An 18,533-nucleotide genomic window follows, 5' to 3' on the forward strand; every position below is an offset into this window, starting at 1 on the left:
CCAGTGAGGAATTAGGTGAATTTGGGGTCCCCTTTGCAGATTCAGAGCTGCTCTGTAAAAGGGGTTGCCTGGGTAGAAATACTTTCCCAAGATCTCAGTCTCCTGGGAAGCCTGGGGATTGAGCACCTGTCCCTGGAGTAGGGAGCCTGGGTTGCCTTGACCCTCATTATCTTCTTCTCCAAGCCTCGTTGGCCTGTAAGGTGAACTTCTGTGATCAGTCCACACCCATGCTTGGGTGGGTGAGTGGCTGAGAGCTGATACAGACATGTGGTAGTAGTTACTGAAGTTAAGAGGCAACTTTTGAAGCTGTGGAATTCTGAGATGTTCCATCCAGGTGGTATGTCTGCTCCTCATGGCTGAATACATTTTTTAAAACATTGCAAAGGGACTTCAATTCCCAGCACCCACATGGCAACTTGCAAGTATAACTCTAGTTGAGGACAAATAGACACATACATATATGCAACATACCAATGAACATAAAATTTTAAAACAACACATTTAGTGAAACTGGAGAGATGGCTCAGTGATTAAGAGCATTGACTGCTCTTTTAGAGGTCCAGAGTTCAATTCCCAGCACCCATATGGTTGTTGCAGAATATTTGTTTACACTGTGAAGATGTGTCTTTGCCAAGGTGCCTTATAATTGGTTTAATAAAGATCTGAATGGCCTCACACCTGGGTTCCCGACAATAAAAGAAAGATCTGAATGGTCCATAGCTAGGTGGAAAGAAGTCAGGCAGGACTTCTAGGGACAGAGAGGACTGGGGCGGGGGGGGGGGGGGAGGCAGGGTCACCAGCCAGAGGCAAAGGAAGCAACACTGGCAGTAGGAGAGATGAAGTATGAGCCACGCCATAGGATGTAGATGAAAATAAATGGGTTAAGTAAGTTATAAGAGCTTGTTAGGAATAAGTCTAAGCTATAAAAACAAGTCCAAGCTATAGGCCAAGCGTTTTGTAATTAATAAGAAGTCTTCGGGTTGGAGAGATGGTTCAGTGATTAAGAGCATTGACTGTTCTTCCAGAGGACCTGAGTTCAATTCCTAGCAACCACATGGTAGCTCACAACCGTCTGTAATGAGATCTGGCGCCCTCTTCTGGCGTGCAGGCACACATGAAGACAGAATGTATACATAATAAATAAATCTTTAAAAAATAAAAATTAAGGGGCTGGAGAGATGGCTCAGTGGTTAAGAGCATTGCCTACTCTTCCAAAGGTCCTGAGTTCAACTCCCAGCAACCACATGGTGGCTCACAACCATCTGTAATGAGGTCTGGTGCCCTCTTCTGGCCTTCAGGTATACACGCAGACAAAATATTATATACATAATAAATAAATATAAAAAAAAATAAAAATTAAAAAAAGTCTTACTGTCATTATCTGGGACATGGTGGCTCATGGGATCAGATGACGTTTTCTGATGTGCAGATCGATCTATGTGCAGACAAAGCATCCATATACATAAATCTTATTTAAAAATCATTTATGTGTGTGCATGTGCAGGAGGTGTGTTCCACCGTGTGTATGTAAGGTCAGAGGACAGCTGGTTGGTTGTCTCCATCCACCTGTGGGTCTCAGGCAGCAAACACAGGCTACCAGACTTAGCAGCTAGTGCCTTTACCTGTTGAGCCTGCTCCCCAGCCCCAGGGTGTCTGGCCCACGCTTGTGTTCTCATCATCTTTCAGGACCCAGGGCTGTCATTTGGTCTTTCTTCACTCACATAATAAATTCCAGAACTTTTCCTGAACCCAGGAGCTCTACCTGTTCTCTGGAGAATAGAGCTTTGAATGGCATTTATCTCCTAAACCAGCCTCAAGATCAGTCAGGGGGCACATGGAAACAGCAGAGGCCCCCAGCCCCCGGCCAAAAGCTAGCAAGGCTGTGCAGCCCCACCCTAGGTTCTTGTCTCTGCTGATGCCACAGGGCATGTGCATTTTTGGGCTTCTCATATGGAGACTCCCCCACCTACTGGGGCCCTTCCTGTTCGGGGTCCTGTCTTCACTTCATGGCCTTGTCATTCTTTTTTTTTTTTTAAAGCTTTTTTATATTTATTTATTTATTACGTATGCAATATTCTGTCTGTGTGTATGCCTGTAGGCCAGAAGAGGGCACCAGACCTCATTACAGATGGTTGTGAGCCACCATGTGGTTGCTGGGAATTGAACTCAGGACCTTTGGAAGAACAGTCAATGCTCTTAACCTCCGAGCCATCTCTCCAGCCCGGCCTTGTCATTCTTGATGAGGAAACTAGGTGTGTACCATGATGGCACTTAACCTGGTCTATAGGGGACCATCAGTTTTATAACCCCTCAAGACCCCACCTTTAGAGTCCTTTTTTTTTCCCTGTAGAGTCCGTTTGTACTTGTCTTCTCAGCCCCTCTGGTCTGCATGATTTTCTGAGACATGATGACGTTGCCCAGGTGGTAGATCTAGCTTTGGACCCGGGTCTGCTTTCCCACTACCACCCTCCTGCCTTCCCTTAAAGCCAGTGATTGACAGGCACAGTTGAAATTGCAGCAGAATTTATTTCCTATCACATGAGGCATTCTCAGCAGGTTTTCTACCATTAGTGGGGTAGGGTTGGGAGAAAGAAAGTTTAGGAACAATGAGGTGCTTTTGCTCTTGACGGCTAAGTGGAAGCTGCTGGGCAGAGGGTGGAGCCAAGCTGCCCTGGAGTTCAAGCAAGGGACCTCTGCCCTTGGGCAGGGCAGCCTGGCCCCCTTACAGGGAGGCTGCCTGTGGCCTTGGTAGGGGCCTGTCTTGCATGTGGCATCTAAAGAATATGTCTTGGGGTTGGGATTAATGGCAGTCCCTGTGACTATATCAGACAGGGTTTTTGGATCAGGATTCTGGGCGTGATGCTGGCTGCCAGTGACAACAGTGATCTGTCTGTGATCCTGTCACAGGACCTGTCTTGTGTGGCTCAGGACTTGGCACTGAGATCCTTGCCTAGCAGCAGGACAGCTGGCAGTTATAACACCCCCACACCACAGCTGAGTGCTAAAACATTTGTCAGATGCCAAGTATCCTTCTCTGCCATCCAAACCCTGCCTTGGTAGTGGTTTCTCTGTTCTTCCACGGAGGGAGGAGGCAGGGGAAGACTCTGGGGAGATGAGGTGGCAGAAAATCAAAGGGGCTGAGAAAGCAGGGACAACAGACCCTTAAGATGGAACCTGGGGTGGAGTGGATAGGGGGAGGGGAAACAAGTTTTGCAAAGTAACCAGGAGGAAGCTCAGGTGTCCCCTCTGGGGTCCAGGCCTCAGCTGGTCACACAGCTTTCATTGAGTACCAAGGAGGGAGAGTGGGTACCACTGCATTTCACACAGCGTGACTCCTGGTGTTGAAACTCCTGGTAGGTACGGTGTTCCATCCAGACTGGCAAAGATGAGTGTCACCTTCACTTGGAATGACCTGGAGCCTATGTGTGCTTTTGTGTCTTGGGTAAAGACAAAAAAAACGAATTTCAATTGTTTCCCCTTTTTTCAAAAAGTACATTAAGTCTGCATGAGTGTGGACATGTGTGTGTTAACTTAGGTACATGAAATACCAGAGTTCCAGGAACCTGGGGACCATTTCTTTAGGAAACTATAAATGCATTTAAATATGGGAACTGGAGATGTCAACCCAGTGTTAAGAGTAATTGCTTACTATGCATGAGGCCCTGGATACAGCTCCCAACACCACCACAACAAAAAGTTTAAATATGCTTAGACTGGCTGGGTAGGGTCCAGAGTGAGTGTCTCAGCCCCGAGGCCCATGCTATTAAAAACAGGCGGACTGTAGAGGGACCATGAGGGCTATGTAGATAGAAATCTGCCACCCCTACCTTCTTTTCAGGTTCTTTACCTGAGTTGAGTGTAGCTGGCCCATAGCAGGTAGCAGCACCTTTCTGGCTGGCTGTGTCCCAAGAGGGTCCCCTAGATCCAGGGCATTCTGCTTCTCAGCCCAGAGTTTTATGTGTTTCTTCCTCCCAGTTTGTGATTCAGCTGTATCTTCCGGGGCCTGGGCCTTCTGGTAGACAGGACGGTCACTGGTAGACAGGTGGGATGGACCAGCCCCCTTCCGAAATGCTCTTAGCTGTTGGAGAAGCTGGCTCTTCCCAGTACAGTCCCTGTGATGCAGGAAAACCAACCTAAGGCCTGGTGCTGAAGGCCAGACCTCCCAACACTGAGAAAGGAGGAGAGCCTTGTGTAGTTTCAGCTCCCATTCCAAAGCAAGGGCTAGCCTCCTGCTGTCTGGCAGCATCTGCGATTCGGTTAGGAAGCATGTGAGATGAAGATCCTTGTGGATCTTTCCCTTAGCAATGGGCACGGTCCTGGCTAGTTTGTCAACTTGACACAGGCTAAAGTCACCTGAAAGGACGGAACTGCAATTAAGAAAATGCCTCCCTAAAATCCAGCCAGGGAGCTATGGGACAATGGTCTGTACCCCCGTCACTTGTATTTTAAATAAACGCTGATTGGCCAGTAGGCAGGCAGGAAGTAGAGGTGGGGCAACGAGAATTCTGGGAAGAGAGAAGTTTCAGTCTGCAGTCGTGACCCAGAAGCAGAGGATGCCTTGCTGAAAAAGGTGCCTCACCAAGCCACGTGCCTAACACGGACAATAATTATGGGCTAAAATAAATTATAAGAGTTAATAAAAAGCCGGAGATAATGAGTTTATAATTAATGTAGACCTCTGTGTGATTTCTTTGGGACCTAATGACTACGGGAACCGGGCAGGACAGAAAACTCAGTCAACACTGGGGGGCATTTTCTTAGTGACTGATGGGGGCGGGCCCAGCCCATTGCAGGCGGTGCCATCCCTGGACTGGTGGTCCTAGGGTCTGTAAGAAAGCAGGCTGAGCAAGTGTGAGGAGCAGGCCAGTAAGCAGCCCACTCCACGGCCTCTACATCAGTTCCGCGTGAGCTCCTGCTCTCACTGCTTTGGTCATGGTTGTCAGCAGAGCAGCAGTTGCCCTGACTAAGCCAGGCATCGAGCCTTTGCCAGAAGCAGCTGCACGAACACAGTGACTCCCCACCCAACAGGAGAAGCAACAGAACAAACGTTCTAAGAAAGCTAAATCCGACAGAGGGAAAGGTCTGGAAAGCATGTGGGCTGACACAGTGAGACGGGGGACTGCCATGAGTCTGAGGCCAGACTAGCTACTGAGTGAGACTCTTGTCCTGAAAGGGAAAAACAAAACTATTGACAGAGATGTTCTTAGGATAAACATCCTCCACAGATGTATGGTTAATTTCCCATCTACACAGAGGGAATATTTTTAATATCCAAATCCTGGGCCACCCCGTAGCTGCCATCAACAGCATTTCCCATGTACACTGCCTTCGAGTCCTGTGAGGTAGGAACGGCAGTTTTCTCCTATATTTAAAGGAAGGCATCAGGTCCTGAAGGGATGAAGCGATAAGCTGAAGGGCCAAGTCTGAGTGTGCCCAGGCCTACTGCCTGGACCTGCCTACTGCCTGGAGCTACAGCCTTCATAAGAAGACCTAGGCCTGGTGCCTGGCAGTGAGCCAACTAGCGCCTCAAAGCAGGGCAGAGGGGCATCCCAGCCTGACTCCCTTTCCTTGAATGAGCAAGGCCTTGCCCAAGGGTATTGCGGGAGGAAAAAAGAGATGTCTATGGGGAGGTGCAAAGAAAAAGCCAAGACTTTGTGTAGCTGCAGCTTTCCTGGGGTGCTGCTGTACCACAGGCTCTGGCGGGGAACCTCCCACCCCATCTTCCTGGGATGTCCCATTCTACACCTGAGCCCTGACATTCCCAGTGCTGCAGGCAGCTATGACCCCCATTTCTCATTCATCCTGTGGCCACAGTCTGGGGTCTCGGGCATGTCTCTGACAGGACATTGCTCTTTTTTTGTTTTTCGAGACAGGGTCTCTCTGTGTAACAGAAGGCTGTCCTGGAATTCGTGCCATACTCAGAGATCTGCCTGTCTCTGCCTCCCAAGCCCTGGGGTTAAAGGCATGCGCCAACACCACCCGGCTGGACACTGCTCCTTAATCTACTAGCTCTTTTTCACATCTGGTTAACAGCTGGCCCTCCACGTTTTCTTTACCAGCAGCTGGAACAAGATCAAGCTTGGGAACTGTTTTCAGAGGCTAAACTAAGCTGCCCTGGAGTGGGAAGCTTGATGTCACTCATGATGCCTAGGTATAGTAGGCCTGGCCACACAGGCTTCCCTATGCCAGGTTATAAAGCACAATACCCACTCCCATCACACCAGATGCTGACCCACATGTCTAGGGGGCCCAGGGCACAGGGAGGGAGCTTCCCAATGGGGAGGGATAAACTCTAACGTTACCTCCATTCCCAGGAGGATGCCCCCTGTCCTGGGTCTGCTGTCTCCATGCCTTCCTCCTCACTGTCAGAGGAGCTATATTCAGAGCTGGAAGTAGAAGAAATGGGTTCTCAGCATGTGCTTCAGCCACCTTGCCAGGACCCCCTGGGAATCCAAGAAGAGTGACAGCCAGCCAAAGCTAAGGGGCCACTGGGCTTCCTGCCATTTCTGAAGGGAAGGTACAAGGTGCTCAACCCAGATGAGCTTTGCCTTGTGTCCCTCCTTCCCTCCTGCAGACACCGTTCTTAGCATTGTTCTGTACCTCTCCTGGGACTGGTGCTCTTGTGGTTCGGATGGCTCCGTCTGACGCAGGTCAATGAAGATGGTGGGAGGCTCTGACTTCAGCCTCCTACTCTCTGCCAGCTTCTGCACTGGCTCAGTTTGAAAGCCAGGCTCTGATAAAGCACTTCTGCAATGGGAGGGGTGAGGTGGCCCTTCTACGTGATTCCTGCCACCTGCTGAGCAGGTCTAATCACTGTGCTCACAACAGCTACTGAAGGTGTGTCTGTGGTGTGCGGGTGGGCATTTGGAATCCATCTGTTCTCTAGGGCACCACTACCCCCACAGATCTGGGCAAGTTTGATATGCTGTGTATCAGCTCAGCTGGTGGGCAGGCCTGTTGAAGTGTTCAGGAGGCTGAGGCAGGATAGAAAGTTCAAGGCCAGCCTAGGCAACTTAGCAAGACTTTATACATATATTTTTTGTGTATGACTGTTTTGCCTGCATGCATGTTTATTCACTGGTATGACTGGTGTTCATGGAGGCCAGAGAAGGCATCTGATCCTCTGGAACTGGAGTTGCAGACAGTTGTGAATCACTGTGTGAGTGCTGGCAATCAAACCTGTGTCCTCTGGAAGAACAACCAATGCCCCTAACCACTGACACATCGCTCCAGACTCTTAGCAAGACTTTAAAGATAAAAAGTAAAAAGGTGACTTGGGATGCCACGCAGTGGTAGAACATGGGCCTAGCATGTGTGTGGCCCTGAGTTCAGTCCTCATATGATAAATAAACCCTCAGCCTGTTCCACTCAGTTGGGAACCACTTAGCACAAGCTAAGTCACTCAAATAGATCCATAAAATGAAACCGTTTCCATCCCATTAGCCACGTTTCTAATGCTTGGGAGTTGTGTGGAGCTGGGGCTTCCTCACTGGAAAGCACAGGCTCTGTCCCTTCGGCTAGACAGGCAGAACCCACGACAACTTCAGGGGGGAAAGTCCCCAGACCTCTGAAAATGGTTGCATCTGGGAAAGGCAGAACATTGGGCCTCAGATGACCCCATCTCCAGCTTCACGCTGTCCCAGTTTGCTTCCCTGCTTGTCCAGGACAGGTGGCTGCCCACAGCCCTTCCATCTTCCGACCCAAGCCAAACTACAAAAGTCCAGGGAAAGGTTCCCATTGACCTGGCTGGGTTCAAGGCTAGACCAATCAATCTGGTCAGAGGAGCAGGGTAATGTGATAATTCTGCTGTTCCAAGGGAAGTCATGTTGGTGCCAAGAGAAAGTACCTATTGTGTTAGGGAATGAGACAGCTCTGGGGCTCAATACACAGCTCTGCCTCTGATGACCTGGGAGAGGCATGGCAATCTGAACCTCAGCTTCCCCATCAGTAAAAATATAGATAATGGAGCATTTGCCTACATGAGTCCTTATTCAAAGAGAAAGTACATGCCAAGTGCCCCACCAGTAGGCCCAAATGACACTGCCTAGAGGCAGGCTGGTTCTAAAGCAACGGCTGTGGGTGTGGCTGGTGGAAGTCCCACCTGCTTCTGGCTTCCAGTTCTTCAGTGCCTTGGGGGTTGTCAGCAGATACCTTCTGGGTAGGGTTGCAGACTCTGGACTGAGTGGCACACAGGAGGGCCAGCTGCTCCAGCAGTATGTCCTGAGGGAGTCCAGTGGTGTGCCCTGGGGGTTGCCAGGAGAGGAGGTTGCTTAGCTCAGGTCTGCCTCTCAGTGGTTGACCTTCAGGCTCCAATGTGCCCCACCTCAGACCTCTCTGAGGCTTCAGCTCCTCTTGGCAAAGTCAGGGGATTTTCACATCTTCAAGAGAGGCTGCTACACTTGAGCCTTGTGACATAGGGTCTCAGGTGACCACAGTAAACAGATGTTTGCACTTTCCAAAAAGTAGCAAACAGGCTTATATAGATGTGTGTGTGTGTGTGTGTGTGTGTGTCTCAGGGATGGGGGCACTTGGAAGTGAACCCAGGGCCTTGTGCATGCTATCAAGCATTCTGTCACTGAGCTACAACCCCAGCAACCCCATTCATCTTTTTACACCTTTCTATGAGTAGACTTTGTTCACTGAGATGAGTGCACTCTCTGATGAGCTTGATTTAGCTAGAGCAAGACCCCTATTGAATAGGAGCTGTTTCCAAGTTTTCAAAGCTTCTTTTTTTTTCCTCTTGAGACAGGGTTTTACTGTATAGCCTTGACTGCCCTGAAACTCACTCTGTAGACCCAGCTGGCCTTAAAATCACAGAGATCCACTTGCCTCTGCCTCCCGAGTGTTGGGATACAGACATGTGCCACCACCACCAGGCAATTTTTTGTTGTTTTACAGTGCACAGGAGTGAACATCCTGGGGTATGTGTTTAAACAAGAGATTTTCCAAATAGGATAGCTTCTCTGGTGGAAGTGGAAATCGCACCACTTGGAAGGTAGAAGAAAGATCAGGAATTCAAGTCCAGTTTCAGCTACATAATGAGTTTGAGCTACCTTGGACTACATGTCTCAACAAAATAAAACTAAACAAAAAGGAATAGCTTCATCCGAGAGTCATGAGCATTTAAAATAGAGACTAGGTCCTGCTGTAGCACCCTCCACAGAGGTGCTTATGATACATTACTGCCAACCTTGCAGAGGACCCACTCCACCACACCCGGAAGCTCTGCTGAAGCAGGAATGTTGTCACATGCTCATTAGTGGCACCACTTTGAAGTTTGAAGCAGGAGAATTGCCAAGAGTTCCAGGCCAGTCCAGACTACCATGTAAGACCTTGTCTCAAAACAAAAGTCAAGGTGATGCACACCTTTATATCAGCACTCAGGAGGCAGACACAGGCAGATTCAAGTTCAACAGATCTGGCCGACATATCATGTTCCAAGTTCCAGGTCAACCAGGGCTAAACAGTAAGATGGCATCTCAAAAACAAAACAGGTAGGGCTGGAGAGAGATAGATCAGTGATTAAGAGCAGTTTCTGCTCTTGCAGAGGACCTGGGTTCAATTCCCAGCACCCACACAGTGGCTCACAACTGTAATTCCAGTTCCAGGGGATCTGCTGCCCTTTCCTGGTGCATGCACAGATGACCATGTGGTAGCATTTACATGCCTACAGGCAAAACAATTATATAGAAGAAAAAAATGAACTTAAAAAACCTTCTTGCTGCCGGGTGGTGGTCGTGCATGCCTTTAATCCCAGCACTTGGGAGGCAGAGGCAGGCGGATCTCTGTGAGTTCGAGACCAGCCTGGTCTACAAGAGCTAGTTCCAGGACAGGCTCCAAAACCACAGAGAAACCTTATTTCGAAAAACCAAAAAAACAAAAAACAAACAAACAAAAAAACCCTTCTTGCTTTAAACATCCCAGTGGCTGTTAGTCTAGTGGAGTCTTTGGTCTGGAACTGGACATGGACACCTAGGCCCTGTCCTTGTTCCCCAGCTCAGATGTGCATCTACCTGCTCTTGGGGCCTACATGAGTGGAGAGAACGTGTGGAGCCTTTTACAGAGCTGCTCATAAATCAGGCGGTGGTGACACACGCCTTTAATCCCAACACTCTGACTTTGAGACCAGTCCAGGCTATAGAAGAGAGTTCCAGGACAGCCAGGGCTACACAGAGAAACTCTGCTCCTGTCTTGAAAAACAAAGAGAGCTGTACATAGCAAGGCCATGAGCACAGTGAGAGTATGATGCTTTCAAATAGAATGAGCGTTTCAGCTGCCTGAAAAGGAGCAAGAGACAGGTTCTGCTTTCCCGCAGAAGAGGAAGAGGAACGAAGGAAGCTGGAGGAAGAAAAAGGGTGGACCACAGGGCAGGTAAGTTTGAAGGCCTGAACATACCTGGCTGAGCAGGCAGCTGTATGTATGATGAATAAAGTCTTTTGTAAGACTGGGCAGTGAGTGTGCTGAGGACAATAGGGGGTGAGAGCCCTGCCCATTCCCTACCCCCACCACTGCCACTGAGAGGCTTGGAAGGAAGTACTTATGGAGATTCACTCGGACTTCTGTGATGAAGGTCAGACCTTGGTTTTGGCAGCGGTCAGCTAACCACCACGCAGTTCTGGGAGCATTGTCACCCTGGCTGTCTTTTCGCCCTGGCAGACTCTGAAGGATGTAATCCAAATCCCAGCCTTCAAGTTGCTGAAATGATAAAGCTGGTGATTACAAGGCTGCAGAAAGGTTCTGCAGTAGGAACCCCCACTTTACAACAGCTGCAGCCAGCAGAGTATCATGAGTCATCCATCATAGTGAGGCAGGCAAACATAGGAAACCATTTAGCTTGGGACAATCCCATTTAGTTTTGGTTGTCCGCACCCCCACTGCAATAACTCATTTTACAGTGTAGTTCCTTTACCTGCAGTGTACTAAACAGATGCACACCTCTTCAAACACTGCACTAGCAACATCAGAACTCCCTGCCACCCCCACCTGCATCTCTGCACTACAGTATAAATCTTCCCCGCTCAACTCTGTAACAATCAAATTTAGACAGTTTCCATTCAAGTGTATTCTCAGTATATCTAGGTATGGAGAAGATAGGGATTATCTTGCCGGAGCTGGTCTTGGGTGTTTAGGCAGTAAGGGAGAACTGTGCTCTACTAATCTTTTAGGGAAAACTCCCTATTTACTGCAATCTTATAACTGTGCGTAACTAGGCATTCAGATGATTAAAATCCAATGATTATGGGAAAGGAACATGTGCAGTAGGAAAAATATATGATCTAATCAATCAAAATAGAGAACCATCCAAATTATGTCCCCTTAGCAGCCAGCCCCTCCTTCCTTTAGACCTCATAAAATGAAGTCCTGCTGATCCTGACAGGACTATTTAATTGTTGTCACATAGCTCCAAAAAAGTTATTTTGCTTCTTTGGCACATCTGTGTGAGCCTTATTTTTAATTCTTTGGATAAGTGGCCAAGAGCCTGGAAGCACCCACCCCAGACTCCAAATACCAAATGGAGTGGTGCTGGAGTTTGGGTGTATCTAACATACTTGAATGCATTATCTTTTGTAAATGATTACACACTAAGCCCTTCCTTTAAGGTGAGACCTGCATTCTCCCCCACTTTGCCACCAACACACAGGGTTTGTGTAGCCTTGGCTGTCCTGGAACTCGCTCTGAAGAACAGGCTGCCTCCTGATTGCTGGAATTAAAGGCATGCGCGGCCGCCACCACCTGAACTGTCTAGGTTCATACCAAATTTTTTGCAACTTTAAGAACCTTGTGGTTCTAGCAGGTGCTCAAACTGGAGAGCTTGGCCCAGATGGCTCTGTAGGCACAGCAGGAGGGCGGGAGCACAGATCTACGATGAATGCTTGAGTGAACCCTTTCAAATTTCTGCGGTCATATAGGTGAGGAAGGATTAAAGACATGAAGAGGGACAGAATGAAACTGCTGGCTTATGTAAACAGCAATGAAAATTCTTTGCATGTCTGTGTGCTCACATTCTGTAAGCTGTTAAAGAAAGCAATTCAGGAGTTTATAACTTTTCCATGCCAGGCTGGAGAGTCTTCCAATATGTCCACCTCCACCTGGAAGAAACTCAGTTTGCACAGCTAACCAGGGTATTCTTCATAGCCTTTGAAAATTCAACAAGTATGATTGACAGGTTTCTTTGCTGGTCAGTGGGCAATCACAGAGCACAGTTGTGCTGCCCAAGGCTGCCCACCCACCATGGTGGGAAACAGTGGGAAACAGACTCACCAGCAAGGAATAGGGAGTCACTGCTGTGGTTGCAGATCCATGGTCCCAGCAGCCTTCACACTCCTTCCTCTTCTGCAGTCTCTCATAGAATCACCTCTCCCAACTCCAGTCTCTGTCTCCCTGACTCTCTGTCGCCAGTTCTCACTAATGTACTTAGTCTGACTTGGACAGCTGTTCCTAGCGTGTGGGGTCTGCCCACTGCAAGGACTTCACTTCAGCAGTGCCTGCTTCTGTCTTATGCATGACTATATTCAGTATTCATGCTTGAGGTCATCTCTGTGTTCTCCCTAAAGAAGCTGGATTTGTCTTCTCTGCTGTCATCACTAGTTCTCACTGAGGGCGAGTTCTGTGCCAGCTTTCCACATACTTGCTGGCCAGTGGACCTGAGATTTGGGCCTAAGGTCTTAGAGGACAGCTGATTCCAGCCTCAACAGTGTGGCAGGATTGTGGCCATGTTGCGGGGGAATGGCCTGAAGGCAGGCTAGGCAGTGGACACACTTACCTTGAGTGCGGGGGAATGGCCTGAAGGCAGGCTAGGCAGTGGACACACTTACCTTGAGTGAGAGCACTGGACACCCTTCCCGAGACTGCTCCGAGGATACTTCTGGCCAGGGTCCTGAGACTGCAGCCTGGCTGTGGTCACCACAGGCTGGGTTCTTGGAAGCCTGGGTCACTTTCTGAAGGATATCCTTCTCTATCATCCTCCTCCTCTCCCTGCGGAGGGTTCTGCACTCGTCAGTATCGGAGGGCTCTGTCTTCAGCTCTCCTTCCAAAGGAAAAGTGGCTTCTCCCTGGGAAGTCCATGGGGGACTCTGGGATCCTTTGGGGTTAGACAGGCTTCTAAGGTTGCCTTCCAGCCAAGGTGGGTCCTCCTCAGCCTCCAGAAGAATAGGGCTGATCTCGACACAGCTCTGGCAAGACCAGCCAGGGCCTCTTCTTTCCTGAGGGGCCAAGTCCTTCTGTCTTACCATCTGTCCACTTCTAGGTTCTACGGCTAGTCTTTCAGGAACCAGAATTGGCTAGAGAAAAAAGGCATCATTGGTGAACACCCGCAAAGACATACTTTACAGACACGCACACACACGCAGGCACACACACAGGGTGGTATTCACGATAAGGTAGAGGTCAGAGGGTAGCCAAGAATCAATCTTTCCTTCCACCATGGGCCCTGGGTATGGAACTCAGAGTGTCAGGCTGAGTAGCAAGTGCCTTTGCCCATCAAGGCATCTCATGGGCTCCATTTTGAGCCCTTTTAGTTCAACAACTTGTCATGTCATATGGACGTTGCCACTGTTTCCAAAACGATTCCACCCCCTATTGCCCTTCTCCCAAAGGAGTAGGTAGTCCTTACAGAAAAGAAGAAATCAGTTCATGAAAACTGCGTCACCAAAACTGACCAGAGTCCTGGTTGTCTTCCAGATTCTCCTGGGAAGGACGAGGGGTGCTGTTTTATATTAGCGCCTATGAGGGCTGGGCTTCACAGTGTTTTGGTGGAGATGGGTCAGGTGGACTTCTTCAGCACACCCAGTTTGCCTCAATGATGCTAGGAAGAACTGAGCAGATGGCGGTTACCCAGAGCTGAGAGGCTCCTGGAGCCCAGTCTGGCCCATAGAGATGCTTTGGCCTGCCAGTGTTTTCATCGGAAAGTATGTCAGTCACAGCCACATCAGAAGAGTTAACAGGTCTGACAGGCCTGGGTAGCTAAGAATAAAAGCTGCAGATGGGATCTATTGGGATAGCAATTAATTTTTATTATCAAGCCACTGATGGAGTTTTGGTTTCATGCATGTTTATGTGCACCATGTGTGTGCAGGAGTCCATAGAGGCCAAAAGTGGGGCTGGAAACAGAGTTACAGTTGGTTGTGAGCTACCATGCAGGTGCTGGAAACCAAACCTGGGTCTTCTGCAAGAGCAACAAGCTCTCTTAATTACTGAGCCTTCCTCTCCAGCCCCCGTCTTGAACTTTTGATGCTCCTGCCTCACCTTCCAAGTAGCTCAGATTACATGCTTATACCATCAGGTCTGGGGTAATCATTGAGTTCAGGTAGAGGTCTTGGTCTCTCCCTGGGCCGAGAGAGAGGAGGGAGGGAGGGAGGGATGGGCAGTTCCACAGACTGGAGGCCCAAGCCTGAGCTCCCCCCCCCTGATTTCCTACTAGGGTAGCCAGCATTGAGCACTACTGTAACGACACTCAGACACCTCCCTTAGGCTTCCTGGGGGAGCACTTAGACATTGAACATTCAGCAAGCTTGAGTGGCTATGAATTAGTTTGGTTAGGGAGAAATATTTGAGACAGGCAGCTGTGACAATGGCCAGACAGTACAGAGTGTCTTGGAAGAAAACAAAAAGGGCAGCAGGCAGCAAAAATCAAATAGAAACCCCAATGTACTTACAGTGTTGGGAGGTGCCATGCTTATATGTTGAACACCCAAGTGCTAGGCTGTCTTTGGGGGAGGAAGAGGCAAAACCAGTGGTTTTAAGCATTTAGACCTACACTGTTGGTGGAATCCTTGCGAGATTTGCAATCACCAACCCCATGACCCCTCCAGGGTACTTAGCAGGTCCCCCAAGCCTGTGTCCCACAGACCTCAGGTGAAGAACTCCTCCCTACAGCAATCCAGATCCCAGACTCAAGAGGGTCTTCAGCCAGCTCCTCAGCCAGGTCTGGAATCAGGACGGGTTGGTTTCGCTGAAAGATGAAGGGTTCTTCTTCCTCACAGTCAGACTGCAGACAGACCAGGGTGGTTCAGAGGAGAAGGCAGCCCTGCTTTGCCCAACCACCCAGAAGCCTCTGGGAAGATCAGTTCTCTACCAAGGGCCACATCCTGTGCTGCTTTCTGCAGCCAACCCCAAAACAGGCTCAGCAGCACCACCTCATACTGGTGAGATGTGAGCTTCCCTGATGCACGATTAATAAAAACTCAGAGACAGAAACTGGGGTTCAACCTTAAGGTCCAAAAAGCAAAATAGCCAGTCACTGGCTTTTACCTCGACCTCAGTCCAAAATGGTGATCCTGCCTAAATGGTGATCTTGCCTTCAGGAATCTCAGAATGAGACTGTGTCTGAGAGCTGTCTCCTCCCGCTTTATAATCCTCTCTAGGGCTAGGATTAAAGGCATGCACAGCCCAGTTTCTATGGCAACTAGTGTGGCTACTGGGATTAAAGGTGTGCGTTACCACTGCCTGTTCTGTAAGGCTGACCAGAGGGGCTGTTTTATACTCTGATCTTCAGGCAAGTTTTATTTATTAAAACATAAATGAAATATCACTATACTTCCCTTTTCACAGGCTATGCTCAAGATTTTGCATCCATGCTGGCAGTGAGTAATGGTAGTGAAGGGGTAGCTAAAGGGGAGGCCAGCTCATTTTCATACTGACTTATCATTTAACACAAGGGCTTTGGTTAGCTGTCTCTAACCAGAGAGGAGAGAGGCTGACACTGGCCTGCCACCTTACAGGGACTTCTTCACAAAGCAAAGACAGCACTAGGGCACCGAGGTACTGTCATCGTCTACTTCTTTTGCCACGCCATGCACTGGATAATGCCCGAGTCTTAGCTTGGTTATGTTCATCTTTGCAAATGCTCAGGTCGGGCACAATCAGCTGTTTTGCTTCAGAACCCTTGTTCTTCACTCTAAATGTCCTATGCCAACCTGAGTGCTGAGTCTCTGACCAGTGGATCACCTGTATAAATGACCACTGGTACTGTCAGTGACCCCAAACCACTTCAAGTAGCAGAATTTCTCCAGGACCATATCATTGTGTTCTGAAAAGGTTATTGCTCAGGCTGGAAAGATGGCTCAGCGGTTAAGAGCATTGCCTGCTCTTCCAAAGGTCCTGAGTTCAATTCCCAGCAACTCTGGAATGAGGTCTGGTGCCCTCTTCTGGCCAGCAGGCATACACACAGACAGAATATTGTACACATAATGAATAAATAAATTTAAAAAAAAAGGTTATTGCTCTCAGAGGTTGGCACTGGCCTGGACCTGACCCAAGAGTTGAGAGCAGCAAGTTGCAAAGACCTGAACTTTGGTGTTGAGTCCACCTGGGGGTCAAGACCACTGCAGAAGAGTACATGGAACACCAATACCCATACTCAAGAGTTCTGGCAAACCCAGAAAGAATCCTAAAGGGCGTGGGTACCCAGAAGTAAACTCAGGGATTGATGAGTAAAAATAAACCCTATAGATCAGAGGGGTCTGTAGAGAGGAGTACCCAAAACTGTCCTTGCCCCAGCTGGACAGCTGATATCCAGGAAGAAGCTCTTGCTCACCAGGGAGGAGTCTGAATCCAGGCATGGCAGCTGGTCTTTGGCAGCCTTAAGGATGGCATCCCAGGGAGAAACTGGCCAGGACACCACGTCTTTATCTTTGGATGTCATGGGGACCCAGGCTCAAACAATCATCTCATTATATACCATCATCAGAGGAGCCCTGTAGAACACACGGGGTAGACAGCAGTGTCTAGGCGTCCAAAACCAAACTAGCATGGGCAGCCTTTCCAAAGCCTTGATCATGGTGAAAACACACCTGCAAATTTCCATTTTCCACCAATTTCCTCCCGGTTCTGGAAGTTTATGTTACCAGGTAACAGGAGTGTGTGTGTGTGTGTGTGTGTGTGTGTGTGCAGTGATGAGTGAACAGGAGCACATGGTGTTTGTACATGTAGGTATGTGATGCTTACTGATAGGTGTGTGTGAAAGCAGAGGTGCATATACTGATAAAGTGAGAGATAGATAGATAGATAGATAGATAGATATGGATAGATAGATAGATAGATAGATAGATAGATATGCATGACATGGACATATATCGTGTATATAAATATGTATATTTGTGGTGGTTTGAAAGAAAATGGTTCCCGTAGGGAATGGCACTATTAGGAGGTGTGACTTTGCTGGAGTAGGTGTGACCTTGTTGGAGGAAGTATGTCACTGGGGGGTTGGGCTTTGAGGTCTCCTATGCTCAAGCTACACCCAGTGACAAAGTGCACTTCCTGTTGCCTGTGGATCTCTCAGATGTAGAACTCTCAGCTCCTTCTCCAGCACCATATCTGTCTGCATGCCACCATCTCCCACCATGATGACAATGGACTAAACCTCTGAAACTGTAAGTCACTCCAATTAAATGTTTTCCTTTATAGGAGTTGCTGTGGTCATGGTGTTTCTTCACAGCAATAGAAACCCTAAGACACACACACGTGCATATGTATGTATGTGTGTATGTGCTATAGAGGATATGGAGAAGTTGATAAGTAGCAGAGAGAGGTTGAATCACAGTTAAGGTCTGGGGATGAGCCTCTTTGGTAGAGCATTTGCTGGCACATATAATGGACAGGACATGAATCCAATCCCCAGCACTGAGAATGGGGTTTAGGGTTTGGAGAGACGACCCAGCAGTTAAGAGGGTCCTCTTCTGCTCTTGTAGAGGACCGGAATTGGGTTCACCAAATCACAACTACTTTTAACTTTAACCCTTTGGAGATCCTATGTCTCTGGTGTCCACTGGTATCCGCACTCGAGTACACATCCCAACCTTCACATACATACACATAATTAAAAATAAAATAAATCTTTAAAAATTTGGGGTTTAAGATCTATTATCCACAAGATTTTGCTAGTCATACTCAAACCCCACCCTTTGTATCTCACCCTAAAAAAATTTCCTTGGACCTCAGTGGACAAAGGGACTTTAGGATTGTGGGGTGAAGGCCTAACGGACCAGGCTGATCAGCTAGCGGTGCCGAATCAGGGCGGCAGCAGGGAGTGAGTCGGGTCTTTAAGCCTCTGAAGCTTGTAGGCAAGCACACATGCTTGGCGGTCCTGCACCGAGAGCCGCAGGTGGGGACGCTTTTGATATACCCACCAGTGGATGTCCCATAGCAGGGGCTCTGGTAGTGGGGCACCCAAGACTGATCGTCCTTTAGGTGCACAAAGCGGTGACCGGGTTGAAAGAAGGGTAGACCACGGAGGAAAGAGCATGGCCTGGCTTAGAGGACCGAGAAGCTCACTGTTTCTCCTAGAGACCGGTTGGCTCCGCCTCGCCCCGCCCCGCGCCAGGCGTCGTTGCCTAGGGGACGGGGAGGCAGCAGGACAACCGTGCCCGTACTAAAGCAGAGGGGAGGGTCGCACTGCCGGCCACCCGCAGCCGGGACCAACCCCGGGTACCGCCAATGGCCTCGGGTCGCTCCGCTCGTCCACTTGCCCTGTCCCAGGCTGCACGAGGCCACCGGCCGCCACCTTCTTTTCCGGGCGCCGCCCTCCTCTCCGCCTC

At 49.0% G+C, this 18,533-nt stretch overlaps 1 protein-coding gene across 2 annotated transcripts; it reads right to left on the reverse strand.

Annotated features, from left to right (window-relative positions):
• Positions 1-2,523: 2,523 nt before the first annotated feature.
• Positions 2,524-18,523, reverse strand: Dnaaf8 (dynein axonemal assembly factor 8). 2 transcript variants are annotated; one of them, XM_057775381.1, is made up of 10 exons: positions 18,126-18,523; positions 16,535-16,694; positions 14,849-14,986; positions 12,816-13,280; positions 10,578-10,695; positions 8,102-8,243; positions 6,601-6,747; positions 6,303-6,386; positions 3,848-4,112; positions 2,524-3,437 (listed from the first exon to the last, which is right to left on the reverse strand). In XM_057775381.1, the coding sequence occupies exons 2-10, from the start codon at positions 16,640-16,642 to the stop codon at positions 3,420-3,422; spliced, it is 1,485 nt and encodes a 494-aa protein (XP_057631364.1). In that variant the 5' UTR covers positions 16,643-16,694; positions 18,126-18,523; the 3' UTR covers positions 2,524-3,419. The 2 variants fall into 2 exon arrangements, with proteins under 2 accessions (XP_057631364.1, XP_057631363.1); XM_057775380.1 differs by lacking the exon at positions 6,601-6,747.
• Between the last annotated feature and the right edge of the window lie 10 nt (positions 18,524-18,533).

Source organism: Chionomys nivalis, chromosome 7 (assembly GCF_950005125.1).
Source record: "Chionomys nivalis chromosome 7, mChiNiv1.1, whole genome shotgun sequence".
NCBI lineage: Eukaryota > Metazoa > Chordata > Mammalia > Rodentia > Cricetidae > Chionomys > Chionomys nivalis.

Coding starts and splice junctions, on each gene's coding strand:
- Dnaaf8 (XM_057775381.1), bottom strand. CDS start 16,642: ATGACATCCAAAGATAAAGACGTGGTGTCCTGGCCAGTTTCTCCCTGG. Junction 8,244..10,577: donor TGACCGCTGCCAAAACCAAG/GTCTGACCTTCA, acceptor GGCAACCCCCAG/GGCACACCACTGGACTCCCT. Junction 4,113..6,302: donor GCATCCTCCTGGGAATGGAG/GTAACGTTAGAG, acceptor CCTGCATCACAG/GGACTGTACTGGGAAGAGCC.